At 26.6% G+C, this 22,385-nt stretch overlaps 4 protein-coding genes across 7 annotated transcripts; all 4 read left to right on the top strand.

The window, feature by feature from the left end:
- Positions 1 to 753: 753 nt before the first annotated feature.
- Positions 754 to 14,211, top strand: LOC107065425 (uncharacterized). 4 transcript variants are annotated; one of them, XM_015319113.2, is made up of 6 exons: positions 754 to 1,163; positions 6,529 to 6,695; positions 7,771 to 7,988; positions 8,862 to 8,936; positions 9,315 to 9,498; positions 9,815 to 10,085. In XM_015319113.2, exons 2-6 carry the CDS (start codon positions 6,536 to 6,538, stop codon positions 9,832 to 9,834), a joined length of 657 nt encoding a protein of 218 aa, XP_015174599.1. In that variant the 5' UTR covers positions 754 to 1,163; positions 6,529 to 6,535; the 3' UTR covers positions 9,835 to 10,085. The 4 variants fall into 4 exon arrangements, with proteins under 4 accessions (XP_015174599.1, XP_015174595.1, XP_015174597.1 ...); XM_015319109.2 differs by lacking the exon at positions 9,815 to 10,085 and adding an exon at positions 11,162 to 14,211 and having other exon boundaries at positions 759 to 1,163; XM_015319111.2 differs by lacking the exons at positions 754 to 1,163; positions 9,815 to 10,085 and adding exons at positions 4,986 to 5,304; positions 11,162 to 14,211.
- Positions 14,212 to 16,197: 1,986 nt separating this feature from the next.
- Positions 16,198 to 17,501, top strand: LOC107065429 (uncharacterized). The gene is made up of 2 exons (XM_015319117.2): positions 16,198 to 16,518; positions 16,648 to 17,501. Exons 1-2 carry the CDS (start codon positions 16,478 to 16,480, stop codon positions 17,012 to 17,014), a joined length of 408 nt encoding a protein of 135 aa, XP_015174603.1. The 5' UTR covers positions 16,198 to 16,477; the 3' UTR covers positions 17,015 to 17,501.
- Positions 17,502 to 17,821: 320 nt separating this feature from the next.
- On the top strand, positions 17,822 to 19,018 carry Sumo (Small ubiquitin like modifier). Its single transcript, XM_015319119.2, has 3 exons — positions 17,822 to 18,014; positions 18,102 to 18,227; positions 18,321 to 19,018. The coding sequence occupies exons 1-3, from the start codon at positions 17,997 to 17,999 to the stop codon at positions 18,453 to 18,455; spliced, it is 279 nt and encodes a 92-aa protein (XP_015174605.1). The 5' UTR covers positions 17,822 to 17,996; the 3' UTR covers positions 18,456 to 19,018.
- Positions 19,019 to 19,579: 561 nt separating this feature from the next.
- On the top strand, positions 19,580 to 22,021 carry CSN1b (COP9 signalosome subunit 1b). The gene is made up of 5 exons (XM_015319096.2): positions 19,580 to 19,780; positions 19,905 to 20,159; positions 20,368 to 21,489; positions 21,553 to 21,687; positions 21,786 to 22,021. The coding sequence occupies exons 2-5, from the start codon at positions 20,052 to 20,054 to the stop codon at positions 21,861 to 21,863; spliced, it is 1,443 nt and encodes a 480-aa protein (XP_015174582.1). The 5' UTR covers positions 19,580 to 19,780; positions 19,905 to 20,051; the 3' UTR covers positions 21,864 to 22,021.
- The last annotated feature ends 364 nt before the right edge of the window (positions 22,022 to 22,385 follow it).

Genomic DNA, 22,385 nt, shown 5'->3' with positions numbered 1-22,385 from the left:
ACAATATTAATTACATATATACATAATTAATTATTATTTGTATACATACATACATAAATACATATAAAATTTACTTACGTATTTACGTGTACAAAAATTAGTTAACTTTTACGATTAATTGATATAATATAAATAATTTTACAACAAAAATACGATACACATACATAGGATAAAAACCACGTAATTAGTTTTTGAAAAAAAAACAAAAAAAGAAAAATAGTACTTACTCATAAATACTTGTTTATATATATATATTTATACATATTGTGTTAACACAACAAAAACATAACTCATTAAAAAAAAAAATAACGAAACACAGGTATATGAATAGCAGCATTTTATTTCTTTTTCAACGAGAGTACAATGTACCGTCGTCATTCTGTAAATTTCATGTGTACGCATACTCGAGAATATATTAAAAGTTTAATCGTTGTTTAACACGAAAATAAACAGCAGATAGATAGAGAAGAAAAAAGTGATGAAACAAAACGAAAAGGAAACAAAAAAGAGAAAAATGTCTTCCTAAGCTGTGAATTATACGCATCCACGCGAAACGCATTAATAATAATAATAATAATAATAATATAATAATAATAATAATAAAGAGTTATGCGATAATAAGAAAAACGCACAGAGGGTTTTGTAGATGCGCGGTCGAAGGAAGGGAAGGTAAGGGAAGGGAAGGGTCGCCACGGAGCCGAGCTTGCGCGGAACGCGTTTCGTCCGCACTTCATACACCCACTACCCCTTTCCCTCTCAAGGAAAGGAAGGAAGGAGGATCAGCAGAAAACCCGGAGACTCTCTCCTAGAGCGTTTCGCGGACTGTCACGGATTCGAACGTTCGTGAGAACGCGAATGAATTTTTTTCTATTTTCCTGCTCGTGTTTACAACGAGTTTGTATATATTTATTATCGTGATTTATTTTCTTTCTCTTTCTCTCTCTCACTCTGTCACTCTCTTTCACTCTCTGTCTTTCTTTTTATCAGAGACAAACTTTTTCCTTTTTTTCAAAGTTGTCTTTTTGAACGTTGTCTAATTAAAACTAACACTACGGAAGATTTTAAATCAAGATTTAAATAAGAAAAAGAAAAAAAAAATAAAGTAAAAAGGTGAACATTAATTAGTCCAATTGTGAGCAAAGACGATGGACCATCGTCGACAGGTGCGTGAACCCTTTCTTCGAATAACTCGCGTGGTGGAGCTGTAGGTGTTTCTTTCTTGTGTGATATGCATATATATATATATATATATATATTGTGTGTGTATGACTCTGTCGTTATGTATATTTATATGTATATGTATTTATGTATGTGAATATAGTACTGTTGGTTGTAGTAGTAGGTGTGACGAGAGGGCTGAAATACTCGACTCGACGTGCTTCTTCCCTCGTGTAGACTAACTCTCTTTCTTTCTCGCTTTCTCGAACGGACGAGTATATTCGATCGATCGTATAAGCAAACTCGGATAGGACGATATCAAATGGCATGCTCGTGGAAAATTACTCAGGGATATTACTTACTTGTGAACTATCTCGTTAAATCTTCATTTTCTTTCCTTAAATTTTCTTCATTCTCTTCGAATAGATTTTATTTTTTGTTTGTTTGTTTGTTTGTGTGTTTATATATATATATATATTTTTTGTTTTTTAAATAATAAATCGTTCATTTTGTTTAGTTTGTTTTAGATTGTTTTCTTTTTATATTTCTTTTTCTTTTCTTTTCTGGGTGGGGTTGATAACAACTGCATATAGATAGAGTAATAACATATTCTCTCTCTAGTCTTTTTGTTTGAAACTTCTAAGTTCTTTTATTATACAGGGTTAAAACGATTACGTGACTCGTAAATGATCAGAACGATCGATCTGACGTGTTCATTCCGAATAGTTGTTGTAACGCGTGCATGCAAATTTGTATTTTGCCTTTTTCTAGATTCTAATGTTTTCTATCTATCTCTCTCTCTCTCTCTCTCTCTCTCTCTTTATTTTTTCCTTTCGTGTTTACGATAGAATTTATGCATGAATGATTTTTTCACGAATTTAGATCGCAATGATAATTAATATTAAAAAATTAAAAGAATTTTTATTGTTTTCATTTAACTGTTTTTTTTTTATTTTTTTTTTTTTTTTAATACTTAGTCTCGATAATAATCTACCATAATAATCTACTTAATCTTGAATATATATTTTATTTTAAGTAATAAGTTTTTGTATTTAACTATTAATAATTATTGACGTAATACAAAGTAAACTTTTCGATGAATTTCATTTTTTTCTTTATTTTAATTTAGATAATTTATCACTGTATATCTGTAATGTAATCTATTACACGTTTTATATACTCCAACAAAATTTAGTTCACCCTATTTCAAAAGAAACTCTTGTATTTATCTAATCGTAAATGAAAATATTTTCATAGCTGTTAAAAAATGAATTATTTTTTTCATAAACTTAATATTAATTCAAATAAAAACAAATCTACAAGTTTTGTACGAATGTTTCGTTAAATAATTAGCATATTAGTTTGAAAAGTTTAATACGATCGAAAATTCGAACGTTCAAATATTTTCATAGCTGTTAAAAAAATGAACAATTTATTGATTAACTTAATATTAATTTAACACTAGAATTACCAACAGTTGAGACTTAGCTATCTCTACCAAAACTAGTCAAAATGATTGTCTTTGGTTTTTAAAAAAGAAGTAAAAGTAGAATATTTTGATATTTATTGACTTATTGTTATTTTACAAAAAAGGAACACCATGTTCTGAGATCTTAAAAACTATATAATAACAATTATAAAATAATAACTTAATATATTATAATATATTTAATATAATATAATTGTATTGTATATTATATTAATAACAGATTATTAGTCGTTTATTAGTTTATTAGTAATTTATATATATATTATTAATATTAAGTTTATCGTTAAACGTATATTATAACTGTGTTGTATAGTATAATATAACAAACTATATAGTATAACTATATTATAATATATTAATAATAAATATAATATTAAAATAAATTATAAAATAAAATAATGAAGAATATTTAGTATCAAAATATTCTTCATACCAAATCAAATTAAAGATCAACCAACCAATCAAAATGACTAGTGTGATAGTTTTAGTGTTAAATAAAACAAATCTACAAATTTTGCATGATAAAAGTAGAATATTTTTATTTTTATTGACTTATTGTTATTTTACAAAAGGAACACCATGTTCTGAAATCTTATAAACAATATAATAACAATAAGTACAATAATGAAAAATATTTGGTATCAAAATATTTTTGATACCAAAATGACTAATGTGGTAGTTCTAGTGTTAAATAAAACAAATCTACAAGTTTTGCACGAATGTTTCGTTAAATAATTAACATATTATTTTGAAAAGTTTAATAAGATCGAACATTCGAACGATTAATTATCTTTAACAGTTTTCGATATTAAAAGAGAAAGAGAGAGAGAGAGAAATAGAGATAGAGAAGGAGATATAAGACTTAACGGTATTCCAAGAGTTACTTATCATCGAAGAATAAGAAGTCGTTGAGTTTCTTGAAAACGTAGACAATGTAGGTCACGAAGAGATACATACGTATAATACGTATACATACATATGTACGTCCGAAAAAGCCTTTGAGAGTCTCAACTTCACGGCACTCTAAAACACTTGGCACCGACCGTATCACCCTTCTTACCTTTCTTCATTCCAACCCTTATATTCACCCTCTCTCTCTCTCTCTCTATATATATATATATATATATATATATATATCTTTGCCTCTTTCACTCTCTAACATTAGTGTATACATATACACGTCTCACAGATTTTTTTTTCTTTTTTTTTTTTACTCACACACATACATAAGTACACATTTTTAATATCTCTTTTTTATCTCTTTCTCTCTCTCTTTTTTCTGCTCACGGAAATATCAAATATCTTAATTTCCTTTTTTTATTTCTATCTCTCTCCCTCTCACATACATACACATATATATATATATATATCTAAGTATAGTATGTATATATAGTAATAATACTATAATATACTAAGTAATTATACTAAGTAATTATACTAAGTAATTATACTAAGTATTATAAGTAATATATTAAATAACTATTATAAGTAAATATACTAAGTATAGTATATAGTATATATATATATATCTTTCTCAGATAGAAATTCTTATACGCATAATCTTATGTGCTTTTTTATTCTCTCTATTATTCTCACGTATATACATTAATCTTATATTTTTCTTTCTCTCTCTCTCTCTCTCTCTATTTTTTTTGTTTCAATCTCATATATAAATCTTACTTTTCCATTCTTTTTTTTTCTTATCACAAATATACCACCACAACTCTTTCATTTTTCATGCAATCTTTTTCTCTCTCTCTCTCTCTCTCTCTCTCTCTCTCTCACACACACTTATTCTTTTTCTTTTGAGATATATACAAATTTTGCATTTCTTCACCCTACCCTCTCTCTTATTCTCTCTCTTTCTTTTTCTTTCTTTCATTCATGTTATCTTTCTTATTCTCTCTCGCACAAATTTAGATATAGGTACGTGCTTACATATATATATGTATATGCCCATAATTATGAAAGTGGTCTAAATTATGTATCTCTTGTTTCGAGATATTTAAAGATTTATATTTGAACATTATATGAATTCTATATAATATTGAAATAACAAATATTATCTAACGATTCATTTTTAACAATATCGTGGTCAAATTTCATTGAATTTATTTAGTTTAAAATAATGTGTGATGCGTAATAACTGATAAACTCATTTGTTTTTTTTTTTTTTTTTTTTAATTTTGACTTAGACCACATTCATAATTATGGGCACATATATCTATTATTTTCTTTTTCATTCCAATTTTTGATACCACCTTCCTTCTCCTATACTTTACCTGGCTCGCCGGTACTCTATGTGTCAGTTGCAACTGCGCAATGTCCGAAAACTAGCCGGAGGAGCACACCCTTCCGCAGCTACAGTTCGCAAGACGATCCCAACGGATCGTGATCATACATTTCGGTCAAAATTAACATTTTTATATACCTTGAAAACGATGAAAACGAGGACAACGTACCAACAACCATCATTAGAATTCCATTATCTGAAGTTGAATTGAACAAAGGACAATTATATATATATATATATTTATATAAGTGTGTATATATGTAGGGTTTACATATGGAACACGTTTAACCGGTAGAAACGCGGGCTACTTAATTAGCGTATCGCAAAATGAAAAAGTCGAGACACGTGATTGATAACGATACACGTGAGTCTTTTTTTTTGAAAATCAATTGTGAATAAAGGTACGTGAAAAAAAAAAGAGAGATAGAAAACAAAAATAAGAAATTAATTTCATTAATTGGATTTTAATTGATATATTTTATCTATTATTATATTTCTTTTCTTATTTTTATTTTATATATGTACAATTTTTTTATTTATATATAGATACATGCAAATTATAATACAAGAGATTAATTCATTTGATTGAATTGTAATTGATTTATTTGATCTATTATTATATTCTTTTTTTCTTCTTTCTATTTTATATATAAATTTTTTTATTTATATATAGACATATGCAAATTATAAATATATATGTTATAAATTATAAATGATTTAAAATTCGATTATATTTCTATATATAAAAAACTACATTTTTAATCGACTTTTAATCAATTATGGTCGATAAATTCATGCACATAAATTTCTACATATATGCATATATATATATATATATAAAATAAATTTATAAGTACGTTGTATAATGAAGATCGATCGATTATTATCGGTACACGTGTTTACGTTTATCTTTAATAAGGTTTTGTTCAGCTTTGTGAAACAAACATTTTTTTCAATTACGAAAAAAAAGATGGAAAGATAAAAAGAGAATTATAGAAAAGTTTATTTTTGTGAAAGAAATCTCTCTCTCTCTCTATATATATAATACATACTTAAGTCCTTACGGTATCTTCGCATTTTTCCTACTTTTCTTTCTCATTCGGCATAACGAGCACCGCCACTTAATTCCACTGTAACAGCCACTCGACAAAGATACGGGTGTCGACCTTCAGAAGGGTTGCTTTTTTTTTTTTTTATTCTGCTCAACTGCTAATAAATTCGAATCGAGTAGCTATTTTCTTCTTCATTTTTTTTTATTTCTAATTGTCTTGATCTTTTATTTGTTTTTATTATATAAACAATTTATATATTAGATAACAAATTTATTGGCAATTAATTTACTTATATTCATCAAATTATATTGATTACAATAAAATAATAACGAAACAATAGTTTTATTTGAAAATAAATGAAGTATCGAAGTTCGTAATAAAGTGGACAAAGTAGAAAAACATCAGTTTCATTTTGATTAGTAATAATAGTAGTAACACTTTGTCTAGCTTGAGAAATATAGGTTTCCTCTTTCCTATAAAACACGCTTCTACGAGTTTCTAATTAATCGATACTCGGGAACATTATTAATTTCCAGGTAAATTATGATACACGTGTCGGCAGAGAACGCGCACCGATACGACCGTGTAAAGCGCAAGGGTACCGCCTTTCTAACGAACCTCTTTAAGTCAAGAAAACTCAACTTAGGGATGAAGATTAACGAAGACGAAGAAATGGAACGTTCTCCTAGGATTGAGTCACCTGGTATGTTTTACCTCTGATTTATATATATATATATATCAAATAGTCTACCAAACAAGGTTTCCAAATGAAGTAAAATATCTGGTTATTTTTTAATTGAAAAAAGTATATATAAATATTACACTTATATAATATATTATTTGTTTTTATTGACATTGATTTAATAAGAGGAATTATATATATATAATTAATATAAATTAATATAAATATAATTATAATATAAATTATATATAATTATCTTTAATAAATTATATATAATTATATCTATATACTTTGAAAAAAAAAAGGATATATTTATTTATTTTTAATTAATTTCATTTTATGATAATAAATTGAGAAAAACAATTTTTTCAATATATACTTCTCTTAATTACGATCTGAAATCCATCATTTCTGCATCTTAATTAATTAACAATTTTATATATACATTAAGAAAATTAATTTATATAATTTTACATGGAATACCTTTTATATGTATTAGATTGTCCCTAAAATTTCTTTCCTTTTTTGATGATAAGTTAAACAATATTGCATGCGTAATATTTTTTATGTTATTTTACTAAATAATATCGATTCTATTTATTATACCTTTTTCTATACTTTAAATTATTCAATTTAAAAAATATTGTGCCCATAAAATTACTAAAAAATAAAGAAGAAACTTTTGGAACGACCTAATATATAGATATATATATGTATATTACATATAGAAGAACAATTAATAATAAAATGTACTTTACATTGAACGAATATAATGAATAATTGAATTTTGTTTTGAAAGAAGTATTTAACGAATTCTAATTATCCATTCAATGACGATGGAGAGAGCCACTATTACCTAGTTCCATATTTCAACTCGCATTACATAAATATTAATAACAAATAATGACCAAGGGAGGGAGAGAAGTTGTTCGTTCTATGTAAAGATATTTCGTGCTTCGTTTTATCGGAGCACCAAATCAATGCAGCTAAACGCATACATACGCGTATATGTAATATATATATATATGTATAAGTATATATATAAGGTTATATATTAGTAATACATATATACGAAATGTAATATATGTACCTTTAGCCATTATCGCAAACACGTGCCGACGAGGGGGAAACGAGAACGACAATGCCGTGTCGAGGATTCCGTCGACCTTGAGCGTCACTGCCGTCGACGTCGACGTTGCTTGTCAGCCCTCACCGTCACACTCTTTTTTGACCTCGACACCAGGTAGAACGCGAAACATCGATCAGGATATGGAGGCAATCAGGCTCAGTCGTCAAGACAATCCATATCTTCAGGTTAGAATTTTGAAAGGATCATGTTCTTTTTATTTTTTCTTCAAATGTTACTTCTTCATTATCATATAAAAAATTATCTTTAAATATTATGCAATATGATAATTATAATAAATAAAATTTAAATTACATTAATAAGGAAATAATTGAACAAACATGATGAGATATATACAATTTATGTTAAATTATTGATAATAATAGTGTGTGGGACAATATAAAATAAAAAAAAGTACCCTCTACTTCTAAAGAGGGATGATTTATTTTTAATTTCATTACTTTTTTATCTTTTTTCTTTTTTTTTTTCTTTACTTTTTTACTTTGCTTTTATTTAGGTATTAACATGCAAATAATGCCAAGTAACTAACGATATTTAAAAAACAATATAAAATCGTGGTTATATTTGTTATTTTCAACTTTGTTACTTTTTTTTGTTTTTTGGTTTTTTCCCTATCTTACGTCTCTTTTAACAGTAATAGTATAAAAATTATTAAGAAAGATAACAAAAGGATAGATGATAGTTTGTTATTTTTGATTACATTTTTAATTGCATTACTTTTTTTTATCTTTTTTCATTTTATTTTTATACTTTGCTTTATTTAAATATTTACATCCAAATAATGCCAAGTAACATTAACAGTAACATTATAAAGATATTGAAAAAATAATATAAAATCGTGAATATATTTGTTATTTTCAACTTTATCACTTTTCTTGTTTTGCTTTTTGCTTTTTTCCTATCTTACGTTTCTTTTTACAGTAATAGTATAAAAATTATTAAGAAAGATAATAAAAGGATAGATGATAGTTTGTTATTTTTGGTTACCTTTATTATTGCAGTTTTTTCTTCTTCTCACCTTTATCTTTTCTCGTGTTCAGGTATTGGCCAGTCGCGAGAGTCTTGTCGAATCGATCGGAGAATCAGAATCGGACGATGCGAATCTTATGTCTCAAGTAAGTACATACTTGTAAAGATTTAGATATAAATATATATATATATATATATAGGACATCGTTGAAAAGAACGTCGACGTATAAAATACAAAGGTGATCTTGAAATCTCTGGAGAAAATAGACTGACCTATTTTTATTGAAATAAATAATTGAAAATGTGATTACGATAACGTTCCTATTTCCATTGGAAAACAAACAAACCAACCAAAAAATAAACGAATTGTTCGTATTGTTAAAAAGCAACCTTTATGTGTTTGAGGTTTATAATAAAAAAAAAATATATATATAAAAAAAGAAATCCCATTTGCACGTTCCACTACTTTTTTATTTTGTAATTAAAAGTATTTATAACACGATCCTCTTATAAATAAATTTCAGGAATTTTGCGACACGGACCCTTTGACCCTGGCCCAAGTACACGAGCACCTAGTTCGTAGTCCACCCCCTGCCTCCTGGCCACATTCAACGGCGTTTGATTTTTCCCGACATAATCAAAATTGTGGAACTCATAGGGGAAACGAGCAAGAGCTTTCGAGGAGTGAACCTTCTACGGATATAAGAGGTGAGCTTTAAAAAAAAAAAAAAAAAAAAAAAAAAAAATTAACAAAAATAAAATAAAGAAGAAAGAGAGAGTTTTTCTTTTTTTTTTTTAGGTTATAGAAAAATGTTCGATTTAATCTTCTTAAAATGTTTCTGATAACGATTTATTATTAAATTCTATTTCTTTATTTTTGTTGTTCTATTCTTTTATGAAAAAAATATGACAAAGTTTTTCTTCGTATGTGTGTATGTGTATGTTTACGTATAAGTATAGTGATAGTATGATATCAGTATGATTCATCGTTTCAAAAATATGATTTATTAATCATACGATGCAGGAAAAAGTTCTTCCCTTTGATATTATCGGCCGATCACTGGAATCATTATCTCCTTTAAATGCGGATTATCTAAAAACAGATTATAAAACTCGGGGGCGAGTTTTTGTGAAATGCCATCAAAATTTTATTACAATGACGTAAAAAGATGATATATCCGTGACCTTCTCGTTGTTTATAGTTGTGTTATGTATTATTTAAATAAAACGAAAGTGTGTGTGTTCCTCTCCTTTTTTTAATTGTCTGCTTTATATAAATAAATATTACATCTCTATTTCTCTCTCTCTCTCTCTTTTCTTGTTCTTTTGTATATTTATTTTTAAAACCGTATAAACGATTAGTCGATACGTATTTAAGTAAATATATGTTCTTGATGTCATCTTGGGGTCATATCCTTTCCATTTTCATCCACATTGACTTTTCACCACCTTTTAAACTTTGCTTCTTCGATCGGTTTTACTCTTTTCCGAACGAGATACCATTTGCGAAAAAAGATATACCATTCTTAATCGTTTTCTTCTATCAATTTCAGATTCATATCTGATATGAACGTTTTTCTTTTATCGAACATTATCATACATTCTTTATTTTATTTTTTTTTTTTTTTTTTTATCGAAAATTGTTATTATCTTATGATATTTTGTCTACGTAAAGAGAAAGATAAAGTAATGGAGAAGGGTGAGAAAAATACTTTTAGTTTGAATTATACGAAATAATAATAAAAGTAATTTATAATACATTTATTTATTATGTTTAATTATTACCAAGATTAATAAAAATTATTTTGTAGATTTTAATATTATAAAGTTGTAAATATTAAAGAGGGAGAAAGAAAGATAAAGTGAAAGAAAGGGGATAAGAGAAATACTTGTATTTCGTATTATACAAAATAATAATAAAAGTAATTTATAATACATTTATTTATTATGTTTAATTATTACCAAGATTAATAAAAATTATTTTGAAGATTTTAATATTACAAATTTGTAGTAAATATTTATTTAGCATGATAAATAATATAATAAAAGTTAATTTTATTTTTAAATTTATTATAATTAAATTTTACCGTTCAGGTAATTTATAATTTTAATTTATTAATTTTAAGCTGAAAATAATTATTTTAGAATTCCATATTAATTAAACATTTTTTACTCGTCATGGTGAACACTATAAGTCCTCAAAATATATCTCTCTCTCTCTCTCTCATACTTTGTTTCTGTTACCCTGTATAATTTTTATATATACAAAAATACTTACCTTTCGAAGATTGTAAAGAGAAAATAATAATAATCATTTAATATATTAATTAATTCAATTTTTTTTGTCTTTTTTTTTTTACATTTGTTTCAGATCGTCACTCGCATACTTTCTCCCTGTTACACCCAACTCCGATAAGAAGTTTTTCGGAGGTACGTCGACTTCACAGATCAGCTGATGATAGCGTTCAATTGATGTCGAACGAATAAGACAAATTAAAAGATGATTAATTCATCGAGATTATGATTTTATTCGACACATCCGACTCGTCCTTAAATTGGATTGTATTTTCGAATGTTGTCGATCGACGAAGAAGTGAAGGAAGAAAAAATGGAAGAAGAAGAAAAATGAAAGGGTTGTGAAAAATCAATGGAAATTTTTCATCAACCTTGTATATCGACTTTTAAAAAAATGCTATGAAAGAAGGAAGCATTAATCGGTCGATTTTAATCTTCTTTTTTTTTTATCTAGTCATCATTACAGATAATTAATCTGAATGTTTAGTTAACCAAATCTTAATTATTACTTGTTGTTTATTTTTTGTTAGTTAAATACGATGTTTTTGAGATAAAGAGAACAATTATTATTACTTTTACTCAATCTTCTTGTTTCGTTGTCATTTTAATGTCATCGTATTTACACTAATTGGAGATTGTACGTTAAAATATTATTTCTATTATTTTCTATTCGTATAATTTATAGATACAATCTCGAGAAGAAAGAGAAAGTAATAAAGATAAAGAAAGAGGGATAATAGAAGACGTAAACAAAAATTTGTTGAAATCGTCAGGAAATAATCATATTTAATATCAATTGATATCAAAGATATTTGCATATATATGAAGAAAGTGATAAAGAGAAAGAGAAAGAGAAAGAGAAAGAAAAATCTTCAATTGCTTACTCCTTTCTCTACTTAATTTTCTTTTTTTTTTTTTTTCAATAATTTGCGCTTTAGTTAGATTATTTTCCGACGGGTGAAAGAAAAATTAGCCGTCAGTCTTTCCTCGATAGTACCTTATAAATAAACTATACGAGTGATATTAAACGTTTTTTACGATACGGACGATTCCGTTATATCGTTCAAGGACAACAACAGCGATAAAACTTGTATCGTTTCTTTTTTTTGTTCTAATTATTAATTAATATTATTATTATTATTATTATTATTATTTTTGTTATAATTAATAAATAATTAACACCTTAAGGAACAATTTTGGCTCAACGTAATACAACGCCGCTTGAGTTAACTCGAGCGTGCTACTTAAGGGGTTAATTAATTGTTTAAACATTAACTCTTGTGCAAACAATAATTTTTATATTAGTTAATTAAAATAATCTTGATAGAGTTAATGAAACATCTTTTGTTGTTATCGTTGAAAATATTGTTCAAACATTTATCGCTGATATGCACAAGTTATTTATATACATACATACATATATGTAATATACGTATGTGAAGAAAAAACGGAAGGGTGAGAGAAAGAGAGGGAGGGGGAGAAAAAGTTGATTGCTAAATTATTTTTTACACGTTTCATTATTTTTACAAATGTTACGTTCATTGTCACTAGTCACGAATAATAATATAAAACCGTTATATAATTTCTATTAATTCATGTTTAATAATACATAATAATGTATGTTTGTTTTTGTTATTAGAATTTTTCTATTAGTAATAATAATTCATTGATCAGATTGTACTGTTACTGCACATAAAGAGAAAGAGAAAGAGAGAGAGAGAGAGAAAGAAAGAAAGAGAAAGCTTGTAACTAATGTTTGTTTCTTTAAAAATTCATATGAAACTTTCGAACTCTCGTCAGATTAAATGAGAAAGAAAGATAAAAGAACGATAAAAAAAAATATACACACACCTGCACGCACACGCACATAGTCAAATAAACATAGACATCTTTTATTGAACTATGATGAAGCGTACATCTAAATTGTACAAACAATGTTAATAACATTTGCGTGACTATAATTTATATAATAAATTGTTAAAGTAATCTTCTCTATAGAATTGAAAGAGGAAGATAAAATTAGAATGAATTTCAATGATTATATATGATAATTAAAATATGACAAATTGTTAATGTCATTTTCTATTAAAAAAAAAAAAAAAATCTAAAGAAAATGGCATAATTAGAATTTTAAAACAATTCGATAATACATAAAGTGAATAATTATGAAATTAGTATAATGTCAACGGCCAAGCCACGTTGGATTACTAGTTTCCAACAGATCATTTAAAAGTCTAGCAACGTGGGCACGGTTAGTAAAATGTGAATGAGTGACTTGTTTGAAAAAAAACCGTGTGCTGTTGATTCCAGAAAAAAAAAGTGGTAAAAAATGCGACCTCCTGGATGGGTAGTATTGAATAAGAATGAGAAGTTGTTAAAGAAGTAAACTCAAACCTTTACAAAGGAAAGTAAAAAGACATCATTTTTCAATTCGAATGATTTATCTTTGTTTTCGTAGATGTACAATTTTGTTTATAATATAATAATATTGTAAAAAGAAGAAGAAGAAGAAGAAGAAGAAAAATTGAGAAAAAAAGACAATAGAATTGTCATTTTTTGTTTACTTGTGTATGAGATAAAGATAATAAGAGATTGAAAAGTTGTTGAAATTTTGAAAATATGATGACTAATAATAGCCACGTGATTCTCAGTGATTACAAAATATTTGATTACATTTATCTTTGTGTTTCTTAACGAGATAAAAAATATATATATATATTATATAATATATATTACCCGTAACATTTACAAGCACAAGTCAGTCAATATTTTAACGCGTACAGATATTATTTATTTGTTCATAACCAAAAAAAAAATACGTTGTGCATAAATACATAAATATTTAATACTTACATGCAACATACATCATAAATGTAATACACATTTTCTCTATGAGAAAATTTACGGCCGTTTAACTTGAAAGGCGAGAATTTTATTCGTGATGTAGAAAAATTAATAAGAAAGGAAAGAAAAATAATTAAACAAATAAATATGGTGGCCGTGTTGAGGAGAAACTATGACCGATTTGTTTTCAATTTATTTTTCTTTTTTTATGATTTTTTTTTTTTATTTATCTAATAAATTTATTTAACTGAATAAAAGAAAAACAAAAAAAAAAAGAAAAAACGAGAAAGGAAAGGAAAATACGCGAAGGAACTATGAGAATAAAAATATAAAATGGTAGATAAAATAAAAATCAAATAAAAAAAAAATTGGAAAACGCGCGGAATCATAATGTCTTCCTTCGGACGGCCACTAAAGAAACGCCGTCTCATTTTGCACGGCTCCATTTTAGCAGGGTTTATACGAATATTCAAAGTAGTATCACATAAGAAAAATATAAAATGTGAATATATATATATATATATATATATATATATATATATATATATATATATACATATATACGCACATTCATATATATATATAAATTAAAAAGTTATTAGAAGTCCAATTGACTTGGCCATTGAGAATTGAGATTAATTATATTATATGCCATTTATTATAATACATGTGTATATAATATATATGAACAAAAAAATATATATATATTATATTATTATTATATATATATATAAATATTTATACAGGGAAGGTGAAAGTTATGGGCTCACCGTTCAGCGGCTTTATTGTTTGCACTGCAAAAATAATCATAAATGTTTTTATTTTATGAAAAGACAAATAGATCATTCAATACGCCTAATTGATCACGTAAGTAAATTAATAAATATGTACATGTACTCATTGCATCGATAGTTCCTGAAAAATTACAAAAGTATAATACATACTCGAGATATTAGTGATATTATCTGATACTGTACAATGAGCCTTTAACTAAATCTGTCCTGTATGAGAATAGATGAATTAGAATTTTCAAGATAATTATAATCATTTAAAGAAAGATGATGGATTGCGGAGAGATAATAAAAGGGAAACGAGTTTGATTATACTAATTCATTTGTCATAAATCGAGATGATTCGACGTTTCTACGTTGACGACAATTTTTTTAACGATTATACGTTGTTTCAATGTGATTTAATATTTTATACGAGAACTAACGCCTTGGATTACCACATCAATGACATTAATTTTGAAAAAAAAAAAAAAAAAGAGAATTGACCGAGTTTTAGAAAATAAAAAATTAAAAATTAACATTTTAAAATTTGTAACCTTTGATAGAGAAGAAGCATAAATATAGCTTGACTGATCTCCGAAGCATTTACTCGCAAAAACACCGATACGTCTGTTAAATCTACTTATAGACGAATGTTTAAAAGATAAGAATTTTATCTTACCGCTATCTAACGGCCTATACAAGCCTCAATTTCGATAGATAAGAATATGTACATTAAAAAAAAAAAAAAAGAGAGAAAAAGGAAAAAGATTATTCGCAAGGTGCTCTGTGTAATGAACTTATTACAACACGTTAGACATTTATTTACGCAACGCAATTTCGAATTATATTTGTGATGTGTACTAAATCGATCAACCCACTAGCATCATCAACTTTACCGTATCATAATATTATTCACGTAATCTCACGTTCTGTAAATTTCGCCAATCATTAAGAAGAAAAGGAAAAAAAAATAGGAGATAAACGAATGAATGCATACTCGTTCAAGACGCACACGCACAAATGATGATCGAATGGCGTTTTTGTGACTGCACTTTGAAATTACGATCTTTAGATGTGTACGTTGTTTTTCAATAAATATAAAATATATTTGTGTTACCGTAAAGAGATACACATAACACACACACACACATACACAAAATAAGCAAAGCCTTAACGTTTTACCATTAGTGCTTGGATGTTCATTTATGAACGTATTTAGTAGTAAAAGGAACAAATTTACGTTAAATGAAAATAGTAAGTTTTAATAATTAAGTTTGTTAAAATTAATCAATGGATTGATATATTATATATAATATAATTTTAACTATTTAGATATTAATAAATTTAATTAATATCCATTGCTTTCATTTATTTGAATATATTCAAATAGAAAATCATTTTTTTGTGTCAAAGAATAGAAATATTCAACAATTCATATACTATTCCCGTTTAAATTATCAGGAAGCATAGATAAATAAATATTTTATTGTATATTCTAACAAAAAGAAAAAAAGAAACTAATAGTTAAAACGCTGGCTGGAAGCCGCTTGGGTTTTTTTTTTAAATTCGTTTTTCTTTTGTCGTAATGTTATCATATAAAATCAAGATATCGTTAATAAGATTTGTATCATTCTTCACATAAAGTTAGTATCTCTGAATTCTAGGGAAAAGATTTGTCATTCGAGTGACGTTAATTCTATCATATCCAATCAATCTTTTGAAATAAAAGAATCCGTAAAAGATTTTAAATTTCCCGCAATTTTCCAACATCAAAGATGTCTCTCAAGAGAATATTTCCTGAACGCGGCAGCTACAAGTAAGTTTATTAAGACTTTTTTTATATGCATCTTTTTATTTATATTTTATTGCACGAGAAAGAGAATAAGATAGGAGGAGAAAGGAAAAAATAAATGAAAAAAAATACATTTTCGATTTATATCATCAGAGTATCATCGCCAAACAATTCAACGCAAATGGCTGAGATCAAGAGGACCGAACACGAGGAACCCAGTGAAGTTCAGTACGAAACAACGATGGCTACTACGTCGCTAATGCCGTCCTCTTCGTTACCGACTCTTTCATCAACACCAATGCAACAAAATCAAAATATAGGTTATGATGTAATTGATACTGCACCAACAAATGCAAGTACAACTTTTCAAAATTCACATTGGGAAAACCAAAGGAGTTATAAGAAAGTTGAATTCGATATCGACTCTGGAAGTCAATTATCGAAAGATAATAAATGCGATAAATGTCTTATTAATTGTCTTTATTATACGCATGAATGTTGTGACTGTATCATTTTATGACGATTCTTCTTTTTTATTTTTTGTTTTTTGTTTAGAAAAGAAATAATTAAAGATCTATGAGATAAGAAATTAATTTAAGAAATGCTTTAAACACACATAAAGAATGATATAGATTATATTGTATTTTCACATTATGAAATAAAAACTTTGTTATATGAAAAACATATAAAATATGTATATACTTGCATATGCTTTAAAAGTCCATTTTCATGATAAGTAACGTGAAATGTAAGTATAGATTGCTTGAGTTCTTAAATTTGCACATAAAACTAGTTACTTTTAATAGCTTTCTACTTGTTTCACTATATTACAATGATGATATTGTTTAAAATTTACAATAATTATTCATACAACAAATACTTTCTTCGCGTACTAACATAAGCAAAAGATGCTAAATTTGTCTTCTTTTTATAAGCAGATTATTCTATTCCTTCTGTACGTTCATTGGTCACTTCATCATCGCCTGATTGGTCAGTCCGCATCACGTGTACATTCTATCGGTGCTTTCCGATGGTCTTCTTTGTTTTAATGTTTCATCAATATTGCCCTAAGTAAATTAGCTATTTTAAATAGATATTCATGATAAATATATATATATAAATATTTGTAATGAAAATATATAAAAAGAAATTCAAAGATATTTTTATTGATTTTGACTATTAAATTTGATTGAAATTTGAAATTTTAATTTTTTAAATTATTTGATATATATTGCAAGTACACAATTGTCATCTAGATGTCTCATTGGTTCTTGTAACTATAAGTACATTAATAAAAAAAAGTATTGCCAACTGTGATAAATATACTTCATGTATAATCGAAATGTCGTGAGTATTGCCATAAAGCTAGAAGCGGGATATTTATCAAATTCATAATATATCGGATATATACTAAATAAATCTAATATAGTTTATCTATTAAGTGTTTAAGAATTATAGTATCTTTCGAAAAAAGTATTAGCGCTGTTTTTAAAACTGTAATCATGTCGGACGAAAAGAAGGTAACGCTTTATAACCTTCAAAAATGTCACTGTTTACAGTGGCATAAGGTTAAGTAGTTTAATGAACAACCGCTCTTTCTTTTACAGGAGACAAAAACTGAATCAGAACATATAAATTTAAAAGTTTTAGGCCAGGACAATGCAGTAGTTCAGTTTAAAATTAAGAAGCACACACCTCTTCGAAAATTAATGAATGCTTACTGTGATCGAGTAGTAAGTTAAAAATTTTTTTATTTATAATTAATTGTGTTTTTTAGTATTATGTATATAGTTTAACGATAAAATGATATTTGTATTATCTTATAGGGCTTGGCAATAGCGGCTGTAAGATTTAGATTCGATGGACAACCTATAAATGAGTTGGACACACCGACGAGTCTTGAAATGGAAGAAGGAGATACAATAGAAGTGTATCAACAACAAACAGGAGGAACGTGTTGAGGTTAAGAATTTATTGATACACAACAGAAAAGTTTACAAACGGACTAAAAGAAAATTTATCGTTCCAGTGTATATCTTTCATAAGAGATGTTAGTGCTATCTTTTCACATGTGACCGTCTTGGTCATATGCTTCTTATTACAGTGTTCTCTAAGAGGGTACATACATTACATTACTTTTATAATATCTTTGGCATATTTTTTATTATTATTTACGTTAATGAACATTAACTAATAAACTTTGTCTATTAAATTTCAAAGTGTAAGATAAGAATTTGATTTTTTATTTAATATATGTTTTGAACATTTATTAATTTACGCAAATGTTTTATATGTTAGAACATTGAACGTATAATTGTTTAATTATTATTTGATAATATATCAAAAAGCTACTTTTTTAGGTATACATTTTAACAACGTATTGCAAAAACAAAATGTTATATACCATTATGTAAGCAGACAAGTTTTTATGAAACAGAAGTCTTTGTATATGTGAACATTTTCAGGACAATTTTCTCTACAGTGTAATAATATACGTTTTAAATAATAAATTTTTATTTGTAAATATTTTGTTTTTGTATTTAACGAGGTGTACAGGAACACAACTAAGGAATATTATTTTAATATCGAAAGTCATCGTATATTTAAGATCATTTAAACGTCCTTTGCATTTTATAATTAAATGTTTTGTCAAATTAATGTTATTTTATAAATTAACAAGAATAAACACTGTATTATCTTTTTTATAAATATTTTCATTCATTCAAATTTCTATTGCGTGTATGAACCAATGTATGTATGGATGCGTTATCTTCTAGGATTGCAAATAATATTTTAAATACTATTTTATTATAGAAGATATAAATTATCTTATCCCCTTTAAAGACTATGTTATAATATATTATAAAATTATGCGATCAAAATATTTAAATTACATATATAAATTAATAAATTTGTATAGAAAAATTTATCAAATTAAATGAAGAAAAAATAATAATTAATTCAATAATTATTTTCATATTTTAACCTTGATAGTTTACTAATATAATTCTATGTAAATATGTACAATAGATTTGAAATATAGTATCGTGTAGTAAGCATTTGTAACTGTAGATAGCGCAACTGATCTTTCTTGCATTAGTGCACGATACGCTATCATTTTCATTTCAAATCATATAATTATATATAATTATTTTACATATTATTCATTTCGTGAGTGCAAATAATATTTATTTTATTACATCGTTATTTTTGTATTTGAAAAAAAAAAACAAATTCTATTTGAGAAAATTAATGAGAGATATAAAATCTACTACCTTCTTTCACCGTATGTATTACATTCCTAATTTTCTTTCATATATTATATATAATATATGATTTTTCTCTAGATCTATAGTCTATAGTTTATTCTACAGTCACAGTTAATAAATGTGAATTTTTTGAAAATCTAGATAAATAAGACAATAGATATTGGAAAGGTAGACACATTCTTTCTATTCACATAAAGACCTATTTACGAAACGTCATATAGAATTTTTCCGGACCTACGTGGATTAATATAATGTTGATGTTCTTGTATTTAAATTAGTACATATGATATGTTTAATATTCAACAAACCATGGTAGAACCTATGCAAGTTGATGTTCCGGCAGAAGATAATGATAATGCCGAAGAAGAACCCTTTATCGTTGAAAATCCAACATTGGTATGTGCTAACAATAAAGATAACCTTAAAAATTTATTTCGAAATTTTATTATTATATTTTCGTTACAAAGATAGCCGTCATTGATACGAGATTAATTGAAAATTTAATATTTTTGATAATTTTGTATTCTAAATTTTGTTGTATAATTATTTATTTATTGATCAATAAAATTATTCAATATTGATTATGTTATATACTTATTTTCAGGATTTGGAAGTTTATGCCAACAGTTATACCGGTCTTGCCAGATTATATAGGCTCGTCTACATAGCAGATCATTGTCCTGTATTAAAAGTAGAAGCATTGAAGATGGCAATATCTTATGTGATGACTACTTATAATGTTAATCTTTATACAAATTTACATAAAAAGCTTCTCCAATGTACTAGTACACCTGGACTACCTGATATTGCTGCCCAATCAACTTCTCAAGATATGTTAACAGTAGATCAAATGTGGCTAGAATCTCGTACTAAAAAGGCTGCTTTAAAATTAGAGAAATTTGATACAGATCTCAAAAATTATAAAAGTAATTCGATTAAAGAAAGCATAAGAAGAGGTCATGATGATTTAGGAGATCATTACTTGGATTGTGGCGATCTTGTCAATGCTTTAAAATGTTATTCCAGAGCACGAGATTATTGTACCAGTGGTAAACACGTTGTTAATATGTGCTTGAATGTAATTAAGGTTTCGGTTTATTTACAAAATTGGTCACATGTACTTAGCTACGTAACCAAGGCCGAAAGTACACCAGATTTTCCAGATATTCATAGCAAAGACAGTGGTCAAACTATATTAACTAAATTAAAGGTTGCTGCTGGATTAGCTGAATTAGCTACAAGACAATATAAAATGGCTGCTAAACATTTTCTTCAGGCATCATTAGATCATTGCGACTGTCCTGATTTACTTTCACCTGGAAACGTAGCACTTTATGGAGGCCTTTGTGCATTGGCTACTTTTGATAGACACGAGTTACAAAAACAAGTTATATTCAGTAGTTCATTCAAATTATTTCTTGAACTTGAACCACAACTAAGAGATATTATTTTTAAATTTTATGAATCAAAATATGCGTCTTGTTTAAAACTACTTGATGAGATAAAGGATAATATACTTCTAGATATTTATATAGCACCACATGTAAATGTTTTATACACACAAATTCGTAATAGAGCATTGATCCAGTACTTTAGTCCATATCTAAGCGCTGATATGAGACGAATGGCAACTGCATTTAATAGAACAGTTCCCGAATTAGAAGATGAATTGATGCAACTTATTCTCGATGGACAAATTCAAGCTCGTATTGATTCTCATAACAAGGTAATTATAAGAGGTATTAATGAGAGAAACATCATCGTTTTTATCTAATTATTATTATTTTAGATTTTATATGCCAAGGATGTAGATCAACGGAGTACAACATTTGAAAAATCAGTTTATTTTGGTAAAGAATATCAGAGACGTACACGTATGTTAATTTTGAGAGCTGCTATGTTAAAGAAACAAATTCATGTAAAGGTAATTATAATCTTCTTTCTCGTGTTTATTTCTTAAGTATAATATTATTTTTATTATCTACAATACATACATACTTAATACAAAATTCATTTGTATAGAGTCCGCAACGTGATAATACGCAAGGAGGAGAAATGTCTGTTGCACCCGCAAATAGCAGTTTAGCTCAAAGAAATTAAAATACTCTATATCTGTTCAGATCCTTATTGGTTTACTTCTATATGCATATTGAATTTTTCTGGTCAGCTAAGATATAATGTAACTTGTTATAATTATATTCAATGATTTTATGCCAGTGTACCTAAATTTTCAAAATAAATAATGTATATAAATAGTATCATATTATATGCAAGATCTGGCCAAATAACATGCACATACCGGGTCTCCCAGCATATTCAACACTTGGGAAATTCTATTCATTTTAAATAGTAGAAAAGTATTATTATTAAAAATTGTTTGTTGTTAGAAGGCGAATGCCGAATACAGACATTTGTTCAAAGCCATACTTATTAAGATTTCAGATTGTCGATCTTTTTGCCGTAGTAATAAAAGTTAAAGAAGTACAAGAAATTCTTAAATGACTTTGACGTGATCTTGAGGAAAATCTGAAAATAATGGGATACGTTATTAGTGATGAATTAAATTTATTGAATATTAATAAATAAGATTCTTGAGAGGTTTGTTATTTTTGTGAAAAGATG

The sequence above is a fragment of the Polistes dominula genome, unplaced genomic scaffold (assembly GCF_049000335.1).
Source record: "Polistes dominula isolate Pdom_NZ unplaced genomic scaffold, Pdom_raw_medaka contig_24, whole genome shotgun sequence".
Classification (NCBI taxonomy): domain Eukaryota; kingdom Metazoa; phylum Arthropoda; class Insecta; order Hymenoptera; family Vespidae; genus Polistes; species Polistes dominula.
This window is presented reverse-complemented; position numbering and strand designations above follow the sequence as displayed.